General features: G+C 46.6%; 1 protein-coding gene across 1 annotated transcript; it reads right to left on the reverse strand.

Moving 5' to 3' along the window:
* Positions 1-235: 235 nt before the first annotated feature.
* SGO2 (shugoshin 2) lies at positions 236-9,295 on the reverse strand. The gene is made up of 9 exons (XM_072874857.1): positions 9,148-9,295; positions 8,653-8,796; positions 7,515-7,690; positions 7,185-7,247; positions 6,483-6,577; positions 5,404-5,672; positions 2,828-4,795; positions 1,520-1,646; positions 236-553 (listed from the first exon to the last, which is right to left on the reverse strand). Exons 2-9 carry the CDS (start codon positions 8,792-8,794, stop codon positions 349-351), a joined length of 3,045 nt encoding a protein of 1,014 aa, XP_072730958.1. The 5' UTR covers positions 8,795-8,796; positions 9,148-9,295; the 3' UTR covers positions 236-348.
* Positions 9,296-12,167: the final 2,872 nt, after the last annotated feature.

The following is a 12,167-nucleotide window of genomic DNA, read 5'->3' on the forward strand; positions in this document are numbered from 1 at the left end:
CCTTTCATACCCTTTCAGCAGCCCTTGTGGGTATCTGCAATGCCAGAAGATCAGCCCTCCAAGGTGTGCTCTCTGCAGGCTTGTGTAGGGCCAGGAGAGACCTGGCAGAGCCAGCTAGCTGTCTGTGGTGCCACAAGCACTTGTGCACAAAGACTTTGCAGACAAGCACCCCAGCATTTAAAGGTGGAGGGGGGAAGGATGGGGAATAAGTGCCACAAAGCTTTTATACGGTCCACATAGAAGACTTTATTTATACTTTAAAATTAAAATAAAAAATAAGCTATGCAAAACATTAGAGATATCCTAGCAAAGATGCACAAGCCCCTAGGAGCTCAGGGGCTGCAACCACTATTTTACTTCTGGCTCCATGTCTCTTCCCATTGTTATTAGCTTGCCTGCCTTGGCACTGGGACATCCTTCAGGAAGCCATTCTTTTTCCTCTTGGATCTTCTCAGTCATTTCCTCAGCTTTGGCAGTTTTCTTCATTTTGGTTTTGTAGAGAGGGGAGTGGAGGAACTCCGTGTTTGTAAATGGGTCACCCCGCCTCAGTTTCCTGCAGAACCAAAAGGGTTAGATTGAACCATCAAGGTTATTTCTTGAATACATGTATGATTTCAGTCTCTTAAGTTTCTGATTTTACTGAAATGCTTCCACTATAAGATGACTGAGTGGCACAGTTTGTTCCTTGTCCAGTACAGGAACAGCTGTACCTTCTGACCCAGTATAACCTCTGTATGCTCATACATATACATACATATATAACCTGTGTATACTCATACAGTATAACCAGTGTATACTCATACAGAGTACCTTCTGACCCAGTATAACCAACTCCTCACAGAAAGTTCAAACTGTGACACTTCTCAGGGAAAAAAACCATAGTATTGGCCAGTAGCATAACAACAAAGTCATCGTTTTAGGAGTTAAATGGTTCTGTACAGTAGCCATTGGATGTACTGAATCTACAGTTTTTTCAGAAAAAGATGCAACTACTTGTTTAAGTACTTGTATCTGCCAGAAAAAGCAAATATAGATACAGCCTGCTCACAGGGGAGAACCCTCCTCAAAACCTAGCATTTCCTTCACTGAAACCAGATTAAAATGGAAGTATTACTCAGTTGTTGTATAAAACTTTAGATATCACAGAATGGCAGCAAGTGAAATCAGGGCTTTCGCTTAGCTGTCTTTATTTAGCCTGTATTTTATCCTCACACCAATCCCTCATTAGCACTGGAGTACCAGAGATGCAGTCTGCTAAGAGATGTGCTCATTTCAGTGAGGGAAGTAACATCTTTGGTAGCTTGTTACCAGAAGCCTGCACATGCATCTGTGCTAATGCAGAATTTTGTCTTAACCACACTGTGGTAGAAGAGGAGGGTCACAGAAACACAAAGGGGTAAGAGGAACTTAAAGACAAACAAAGTGACAGAGAGTCCAGCCCTGGAGAGTGAGCACATGAGAGCAGAGCAGGAGTTTCAGCATGGGAACAGTCATGGGAAGGAATAGTTTAAAGCCCAACCTGTTGAGTTTTGGCTCTGCATAGCAGGTTGGTTCCCGTCTCCGCCTGGATGAGCGCCCTGACACTTCTTCTGAGCTGGAGGAAGACAGAGTCCCAGCATTGGTCAAGTCCTGTAGTGGCCTGATCTCTGCAGAGGTAGACATTCACACATGAGTTTATCAAAGTGTTTCCAAATAATTTCCAGATATCCTAAGAAATACAGCTGCCAAATAGAGAAGGGCTGCATTACTAGGTTTCTCTGAACACTGCACAAACCTGAATCCAATCATGTTCCCTCTAAACTCAGGACACCATTTTTGTCCAAAAATCCCAGACCTGCTCCTCAAAAGTCAGCTCATGAATCAAATTAGGTTCCCCACTGAAAAAATACAGGTCACTAATACCGCTAGTATCATTGGGCCCTGGTGTAGTAGAAAAATGATACAAAAGTGATAGTTGATTGTTCTAATGCCCAGGAGCTTACAGCCTGGAGGAGAAAGCAAGCTTATGGCACCCAAACAACCTACGAGACTTCCAGCAAGACACAGGACCCTGCCAGTGTTTACTGCAGCTTTCAAAGCGAAGTTGGCCAAGAGGGGGAGGGCAGGAGAACAAATTTCCTCCCTCTCTACAACGTACAGCCCACTCTAGCTATAACAGGCCTGTTTGTTAACAGCTACAGGAAGGAAAAAACCCACAAAACAACTCTTTTTACAGAGTATCCAATAACAGCAAGCTCCAAAAAAGGCTCAGCTTAACTCTTCTATTATCAGCCAAGGAATACACTGTCCAAATCCTTTTAAAAACAAACCAAAAAAACACAACCAAGAGAATTTAGGTAGCTCCTGATGAATTTCCATTGAAATACCACCTAGAGGTATAAAGTCTGAATCCTTGCAGCACTAACCGTTCTGGACCAAAAACCTGCCATCTTCATCATATTGTGCCCCAATAACACTGACCCTAGTAGGCAGGGTCAGCATCAAATTATACTTTTCAACTGCTTGAGTAACTGATTTTCCAAATTGACAGGCATGCCCTGTAGAAACAAGAGTGGTAAAATGGGACTCGCAGAACATGCTCCTAGTCCTTTCCCAATATCCACACATGAACAAGTGACCAGAAATTCTTATAGGAATGCTGATAAACTAGAAGCAAATGCAGCCACAGAAATGACTGGCCAGTGCAGGTGGAAGCATAAATGGTGTATTGGACACTGACCTTTAACTCTGAAAAAAGAGAGGAGGGGAAGAAAGATATAAGCCCTTGCTGCATGGATTTTTGGCACTCATCTCCAAACACAGGTTCCCTCCCCAGCCTACCACCTACCAGGTTCCTGTGAAGACGAGCTCTGAGAACTTGACTCAACCTGGTTTCTTTTCCCAGGTATTTCCTCTACAGTCTTTTCTTTAAATACCAGGGAGCTTTCTGGCCAAACAAAGGATTTATCTGGCATTCTGTTTCCCTCAGTACTTAAGCTCTTGGAAACTGGTACATCTGTAAGCCTGGAGCTGACAGGTGAAGCTGCAGAACAGGTCACAGAGGAGGATTCAAGACTGTGCGAAAGGTCCATAAGATTATTTGTAAGCGGTATCTCAGCTATCTGCTCCTCCAGGAAGGCATCTGGCTCAGACAGCAGATCCATAATGCAGGAAAACTTTCCCATCAGGGCAGTTCGCTTGGATGCAAGTTCTACTGAACTTCCAGTGAGCGTCTTGGCACCACCACTTTGTCTTCTGGCCAGGGAATCAGTCTCTGGTGGTCTAGAGGTGTTCCTCTTCCTCTGAGGCTTCGGTTTGGGATAGGCCTCTTTTTTCGAAGCATTCATGTTGTTGTCAACTTTAGCTTGCCCCTTTTCTTGAAGGCCCCCTGTCTGTTTTTTATTGCTCTGAGCAGCTACCATCCTCTGAACTCTGGGGATTTTGCTAGCTTTGCTCCCAGCAATAGGCCTGGGAGGTACAGTTTCACCCCCTTCAAAATCTGTCTGGACACAACCCAAGTTTCCTGCAAGATCCAAAGGACGGACAACATAAGTTTTCCTGCTACATTTAAGGTTACCTGGTGAATCCTTTGTGCTCTCCTTAGCTACTCCTTGAACATCTATACATGGCCCAAAAACATCAACTTCATTTCTCTGATCACTACAACTGCTTTTCCTGACAGTCTTCCTCCTGCTTCTCTGGCTTCTTTTAGGCTGTTCTTCAGTTTTGGCCTCTGGTATTTTCACACTGTTTTGCAGATTCTCCTCATCAGAGTCATCTCTTTGCCTAATTACTCTAGTTTTCCTGTTGGTTTTCTGTCTGATGCTCTTTGTGCTCACACTTGAGTCCTTTTGCAAAGCACAGGCACTTGAGGTCTCTTTCCTTGTGAAAAGTGAAATTTGTAGACTGGAATCATCTGAGGGAACTTCATGACTTGAGAAGGTACAAACTGCACTTTTTGACAAGCTCTCCATACTTTGGATCTCAAAGATAGCTTCCTTCTTAACTTGTTGCAGTAAGTCACCACTTCCAAGACCGTGCAGCGGTGCTGTATTCACCACATATGTTCTTCTGAGATCTCGGACTTCATCAGGAAAGCAGGAATGTTGCTCCACACCACAGGCTCTGTTCTTCCTGTCGAAAGCCCCCACACAAGCCTTCTGCCTCATCTCAGAAACTTCAGACCCACTAGAACGTGTTGCAACTTTTGGCTGAAGAAGCTTCTTTGCATTTTGAGCACTCTCTTCAGTTTGAGGTAGATCAGGACTACTTTCTGCATTGTTTTTAATTGCATTTGTTTTCTTTTTTCCTGTACTTGCTTTTTTAACAGTTGTTTTCTCACCAGTTTTACAATTAACTTTGCTTTTGACCTTTACAGAAACAAATGCAGGGGCCTGGCTATAGCTGCGGTCTGTTTCAACACCACACCCAGTTTCTTTAGCCTGTGGCTGATCACAGAAAATCTCTTTACCCAAAGATTTTCTGTCAGGAATAACACTGGTTTGAGTAGGTGAAACTAGAGAGCTGGGAGATTTCAGCTGTGGCTGTGTGTTGCTCTTGATGGAGCTGCTGCTGTCCGTTGTGACACTCCACCAAGCTGCCTGAGGGGAACTGGCACGTGGGAAGATATCCACACCAGAAGATGAAGTGCTTGTTGCAGACAGGGTGGAACGCTTTCTCCTCTGAGTAACATGCCCTTGTGAGAGACGATCAAATAAATGTTTTGCCATCTCATCGCCCTCATATGAAAGAGGATGACCTTCCCAGGCAAGTGCTGGCAAATTGTTGGGATTTTGTTGGGTGGCACACAAGGCCTCTGTTGGAAAGACAAAATTCATTCCTAAGACTGAGAAATGCAGCAGGCAAATGCCAGCTTTCCCCATACCAATAAAAGCCATGCCCCACACACTGCCACAAATCCAGAGCATAGAGAAAGCATGATTTTGTCTCTACAGGGACTCCCCAAACTTACTGTGTAACAGAATTGCTCAGCTGGCTCCCCTCAGAACAGAAAGACAGCCCAAAGCAAGATCCCTTAACCAGCCCTAATATTTAGGAATGCTCACGATCTGTATGAAACTTATTATTTATATGGCAAACCCACGAGGAAGAAAAGATGTGCATCTAGTCAGGTTCTGCTCCTTCAAACATTTCTGAAATTCTTATGTAAGCTCAGTGCCTATTACTCAGAAAGCCTGATGAGTGATCTTGAGCTATTGCAAACATGCCATATCCCCACCAAGACATCCCATTCTGGGATATATGTAATTCTAGCGATACCAGCGTCACTGAAGCATGCAGTTCCTAACAGTAATTAGGAGCTGCTAGTTAGGAGCTAACTGGAACTACGGCACTGCACTCATTCATTTCTGAACACAGACACTCAAAGTCATACCAGAAGAACAGCAGAAGATACAAATTTACCTCCAAAGATACGAGAGTCAAGAAAATCCTCTTGTGCTTCCATTGCTTCAGTCGGCTTCTTCCCATTCTCTTCCTGGTGGGACTGAGGCTTCTCAGCAGGCTGTAGTGGCAAAGTGTCTTTGGAGGCAACAGGCATGATTTCCAAGGGCTCATTAAAAGCAGGTTTCTGAAGCTCTAGTGAGGATGTCTGTACTGCTGTGGAGCTGCCACCTTGCTGTCCTGCATCCCTCAGCTTGGAAATGGGCACCCTCATTGGCATCCCCACAGCCCTGGTGAGAAGGAATAACAGCAGTGGAGCACATTCCATACCTGTGACAGGCCCTAGAATCCAGCAGAACAGCTACAACTTTCACCTCCATCAAGAGCTGCTGAAATACATTTCTGAAGGCTTCAAGTGCTGAAGAACACACACTGCCCAACCAGGACAGATTTCCCATTTCTGTGCAAGCACAACTCAATAAGGAAAGCACACTGCTGCAGATACAGAAGCAGGAGAAAAATACACTGAGGCAACAAGGAAGTAAGGCCTTTCAGCACACAGGTTGCAACCACAGGTTCACCTCGCTATGGAACACCAACACGGCTGCTTGGAGGTATGTGTGTGGGCAGCTCCAAGGACTCCCCTGTGTTCAAAGGGGAGACTAGACAGAGGAGAAACAGAACTTCAAATATATTTTAAGAGATCCTGCTCTGACCTTCTTTTCAAAACACAAGTTTACATCATACAAGCAGATGACTATTAAGCATTTATATGTAACAAACATCAAAGCAGCCAGCTATGGCACTCACTCGAGGACATCTTGCAGTGCTCACCAGCTACAAAGGAAAAACTACCTAAAAGAATGCACTTTCAAACAAAGGAGAGAGAAGGACCAGCTTATGCATAGACTTGGCATTAGGACAAATAAGACAAGGAGTGGCAGCAGAAAGACACAGAGTAAAGGAAAATGTCAAGCAGTGGTGGTTTAGAGAAGACATCTCGTGGCAAACAGACAACTGGGCACACACATAAAACAGAAGAAGTTTAGCATATACAAATTCAGGACAAGCTTGGCAATATCTGACATTTTAAGGCCCACCTCACAAGCTGACCATCTGCAATATCATCGGCCCAGCTATCTTCAGTCATGCTGCTCTTCTGGCTGTTGGACAAGGATGCAGAACTTGTATGGAACTGGAAAGCAGAGAAATAGAAGGTGTTTAAAGCTCTTGCAATCCCCTGTCCACCCTCCTGCACAGAAACAGCAGAAGCTCAGTTTCACCCTGGAAAGTATGTCAAATACTGACGGTGACCCTCTCCCGTTTAAAATTGCACAAATTATAGAATAAATTGCAGCAGAGTCAGGTTCTGTCTCTACAGACTTAAGGATGAAGTTAAACTAGTTCAGATAATCTGAGACCAGGAAGCAGGAGTATTTTCCCACCCATGAGACAGGACATATGGACAGTGTCCCATTCCCTATCCCAAGTTGCCATGGCAACACTTAAAAAAAGAAATTGAAAAGAAGTCACAACCTGTCATAGCAGAAGAGCCTACTGGCCAATACAGCCAATGACCCAGAAGAAGGCAGTTTAAAACTGTAGCTCTTCCTACAGAAGAAATTACCCTGGAAATCGTTAACACCAAGCTAAAAACGAGGATGCAGCCAGCACAATTCAAGCAAGCAAAGAAAAACAGCTGAAGCATCAAACACTGAAGTGAGCAGGCAACGCAAAGCAAAAGACAGAGACAAACACAGCCCCCTTCCCAGAGCAGCGTGCTCACATTTCCCATGGTTTACCTCAGACAGCCGGGCCATCTTAACTGCAGCCATAATGTTTTCAAGTTCTTTCAAGGTGTTATTCTATGTTGAGATAATAAAGAGAGAGAAACTATAAAGACATTAAACCAAAACATCTATTCCAACAAGGATGCTGGTAGCCAGCACAAGGCAAGTTCTGGGGATAACACAGCTTGGAACAAAGAGTAAGCAAAGGAATGGTGATATTTTTCATATGTAGAGAGAGTATGGACAATCAGGGACAGCTCACTCCTCCCAAGGTTGAGATGCCAGTGCTGCATATCTTGCCCACCGCCCCTCTCCATGCCAGCCACGCTGTTACTGCCATACCAGGAAGGAGAGCCTATGCCGCAGCACAGCATTCTGGAAGTGGCACTGCTCCACCTCCTTCTGTAAGATGGTCTTCTCCTGGGTGAGCCGCTGTGCATTGGCTTTCTCCGCATTGAGGGCCAGGGCCAATGCTTTATTGTTGTGCTTTAGGGAGACTTTAATAGTGGAGGAGTTGTCTGTAAGTGATAGAGAAGTATCGCACAGAATCAGCATCCAAGGTCTCATCCATGCCTCTTCCCTCATCAAACTTCTTCCTCTTCCCTGAATAGCCTCCCTCAGGCCCAGATCTCTACAACTCAATAGCCCCCACACAAAGTCAGCAGTGTAATTCCTTCCAGCAATAGAAGTCTCCAGAGTACAGCAGGAAAAACTTTCCATAATAACCTGCAACACTTCAGCCAGACACCCTCTCCATCCTCAGTGGGTCATGCTCAGTCAGCAAGCTACTGCTTCAGTCCTTAATGAATGATGGTGTGGTTCAGGTGCTGAGTTTAGAAAGATATGCTTCTGACTTTGAACAAGTCACCTATAGCTCTGAGTCCTCATCTCCATCCAAAAAGAGAGAGAAAAACCTACTTTCCTCTGTAGTAGCCCTTAAGCAGATGTAGATCCATGTTTCCCAATTTCAAAACAAATAAAAGTAACAGAAATATCTAACTTTTTCAAGGTAGTCCAAATTATCTCATGTTCTACAATTGCATTATTTCCTGCATAAAAACAAATCACAGTTGGCCTAGCTTCTGCACAGGATTGCATATACACTAAAATACTTTCCACACCTCTTATTTTTGCTGTTTGGACCCTGGGGACTCGGTTACCCAGACACAGCTGTCTAATGCCAATCCGAGATGCTGCCGAGCAGCCTGTGATGCCCCCAGCTGCTGCTCCAAAGGTTCTGCATCAAAGCTGCCAGTCACAGATACCTCAGACACCTTTGGGCACCTCAAGTGGCACTTGACAGTCATTTGCAGGGTACCTAATTCACTAGAAACCCGCAGGCAGAGAAGCAGCTGTTAAATATAAGCTCTGGGTAAGAGACTGCCATCAACCACCACCACGATGGCCACGGCCAAAGGCACAGTTATAAGCTGACGTAGCTGCCAGCCTCTGCACACGCTGCAAGGCAAAATACACTCACTAATGATTTTCGTTTTGATTTTTGATGCAAGCGAGGCATTCAACTTCGCAGTCCTCAAGGCACCGTTTTTCTTCTCCCGCATCCGCTCTCTTACGCCACTCAGGCTGAAGAAGGATGTTTTGGAAGCCTCCCAAGATGCCATAGCTGGAGAGAGTGACACCGAGCAGGGTTAGCACCCGTCGTCTTCCTTTCAGCAAGTACTTACCGGCCAGGTTCTACACTCTCCCCGAGAACCGTACATGCGGCCTCGCCCCCCCGCCCCGCTGCTGCGCCGACCCCTGCAGGGAGGAACGAGGCCGCAGGGTCGGCCGCAGACACGACACGACACACCGCACCGCACCGCACCGCACCGCGCCGCGCCTCGCCTCGCCTCGCCCCGAGCCGCTCCCAGGCACGACAGCCCCCATGGGCCGTTACAGCCCCTCCACCGCCTCCCTTGCGCCAGGGGCCCCTCAGCGGTCACGGGGAGCAGAGCGGGCGGACACCCCGCCTCACCTGCGTGCCGTGCGGCAGCCTCGGCACCTGCTGGCGCGGAGAGCCCCGCGGGACGGTGGGCGGCTGCCCCTCGCCACAGCCGGAGAAGGAGGGAAGGGAAACTTGCCCGCCGGGAAACTTTTGAAATGCAACCGGAACGGCGGGAAGCCCGCCCTTCGCCCCGCCCCGCGGGATGGCGGCGAGGGGAGTGGCGGTTTCCTTCTGCCTGCTGCTCCGCCGGGGAAAGCAGGGACGAGACCAGGGGCGCACAAACTTTCCATCCCTGCTGCCGGTTGCGCCGGAGTGGGGACGTTATTGCCCCCGTCCCTCAGGGCGCGGGCGGACCTGCGTGTGCGGGGAGCCCGCGGCACCCGCGCTCTCGTGTCAGGCCGCGCCGCCATTTTGTGCTGCCATGTCGGGCTGGGCCAGGCCGCTGCTGCTGAGGAGGAGCTCTCCACCCTCACGGGGAAAGGGGACCCCGAAATGCCGCCTTCTCAGCCGCCGCCGCCCTGCCGCCCTTCTGGCTGGAAGCGCCTAGCTTTGAGGCCGCGCTTGTGAGGCGCCAGCGCGGGTCCTCGGCGCTGCTGCCGGCAGCTCGCCCCGGGCACGCAGAGCTAAAACGCTCCTGAAACGCCTCAGAAAAGCCCGAGGGTTGTTCTGAAGGACAAATCTCGCCCAAGAGTTAGGGTTTGTTTGTCCGCAGAATTCAGCACCTGGCTTGCAGCTTTCACCTGCGAAAACGTGACATTTTACAGTCTATTAAAAGGAAAATTTTCATAAGTAATTTATATTTCAGTCCAAGTTAATGCATTGCTTTCCAGACACCTTTGAATTGGTCCTCAAGAAGTTGACGTTGCATGTGCAGATGTGACGATGTTAAATATTTTAAGGAAATGACCTGTAAGGAAAAAGCAGCCAAACAGTTTGCAGAACAGCAATTTACAGTGGAGGTGCAGAGGGAATTTGCAATACAAACAAGGCTGGCAAAAATGCTTCTACCTGCTGCCACAGGCATGTGAATGGTAGCCCTTTCCAAGAGTCCCAAGTCCTACTCCTATTACTATTTTATGTGGTACTTGTTAGTATATTAGCTGATGAGCATTAAATCCTGGAAATTATTAAAAAAAAATATTCCTTCCAACTTAATTAAATAGCAGATTGACAAAACAGCCTCCATACCAGCCCTGAAAATCAGACCTGCAGTGGATAACGATTCTGCAGACACGCAGACTTGCCTGTTGCTTTACTTCTTGCTCTGAGGAACCTGTGACTGGCATTAAATGTGCTATGGTGTGGGGAAAAGACTTAAGTGTCCTTCACTAATATGTATTCTGTGCTCTGTGCACAACAAATTCAACAGATCGAGGGGCCGAAACTTGCTCTTACTAAGTTTACTAAGTTATTTCACTAAGGGTATTAAGTACACTGGCTAGCAAATTAAATTAACAGTGGACAGTTTAAAACCAGAGACCCTTTCCCACGCAGCCCTATTTAAACAGTGGAAATCTTTGCCAGGTGATATTGCAGATGTCAATTACTCAGGTTTCAAAAAGTGATTGGACAAGTTTGTCAAGTAAAAAACAAGCAAGGACTATTAACTGGCCAGACAACACTTTTTTGCTCAAGAAGGTCCTGAGCTGCAAATCAGCGGAGAATAGGGAAATACACCGAGAAAGTTTGATGCCTACTGGCGCAGCTCTTCCATCTCTTCCCCCAGCATCCCCTCCCTCGTGGCTGCTATTTTTTTTCTTCAGGAAGAGCACAAACACAGTGCCACTCCCCTCCCTGCCCTGCAATGATAGAGGCATTTCTTGCTTTTGGGAAAACAGCAGGGGTCAGTTCACCTCAGGGCTAGGGACCAGCCTCATTTCAGGAAAGTCACTTTCTTCATCAGGGTATCACCCTTGCCACATAATAGAAGAGGAGTTGGGTTAGCAGGACTTTGGGTTAGTCTTGGCATGGCTATGTTCACTTTGTGAAGGCCACTTTTCACACTCGCCTGGCCATACCAGCAGATAAGCCCTGGGTAGGTGTAACTGGAGGAAAGGCAAGCGGCAGATCTGCATTTCTCAAAGCAGAGCAAACAAGCAGCAGCTCTACTGAAGATATGGAGTTGCCATGATGCCTACCAGGCAGATGCCCTCAGAAATCAAATCCAGCTTGATTAAAAGCCCCGCAGCTGGAATGAAAGGTGCGGGAGTGCTAAGCTTGATGTTCCTTTTGCCATAGAATTAATGAGAATGGCCATAAGTATCTACTGCTGCTACAAGGGGCCATTCCCAAACTCCAGCCCTCCCTCAGTGGCTGCCCACCTGGCTTTGCACTGCTATGGCATAGACACAGTAGGTGGCAGAACCATAACCACCACCTTTACCTCTTGCACCTGCCTGGGCACATGCCTAAAGCTTGGGCTTTGGAAAGAGAGCGGTGAAATGAAATAAGGAAGAGAAAGCACAGCACAAATTCTGCAAATACCAAGTAGGCTTTTTCCTGGAAAACATGTACTTCTCATTATAATACATTTGCTTTTATGTTTTCTTAGGCCATCACAAAGAGGCAATATTACGATCATGTCTCAAACCATTGCTATTGTTTACTAGGTAATAAGTTAATAACATGAGAATTACATTCACAACAAGGGGGATGGCTCATTCCATTCAGAACTACAGCCTGCAAACCTTCCTAATCTACAAAATCCAATAGCCTCTCACTGACTTGTTAGTCATCATGATGCATTGGTTACCATCAGCAATCCTGCGCAAGATGTGCCCTGCATCCACTGGAAGGAAAACAGCAGGATTTAGTAAGTCGTGTTGGGATTTCTTGGCTGTCAGAATTTTTCCTAATACTGTAAGCAAAACCATAACACTGATGAAAGAACAAGTAGCAAGATCCTTGCTATATGCCATAAATACTGCAAATGGAACCCCAGATGGGCTCTTGGGAGGTATCAGGTCTAGTTTTTCACTGTTCCATATGGTGGAATGCTGGAACAGTGGAAGCTGATAGCTTCTTTTACAAGCAGTTAGATCCATCAGAAA

This window comes from Ciconia boyciana, chromosome 10 (genome assembly GCF_034638445.1).
Source record: "Ciconia boyciana chromosome 10, ASM3463844v1, whole genome shotgun sequence".
Classification (NCBI taxonomy): Eukaryota; Metazoa; Chordata; class Aves; order Ciconiiformes; family Ciconiidae; genus Ciconia; species Ciconia boyciana.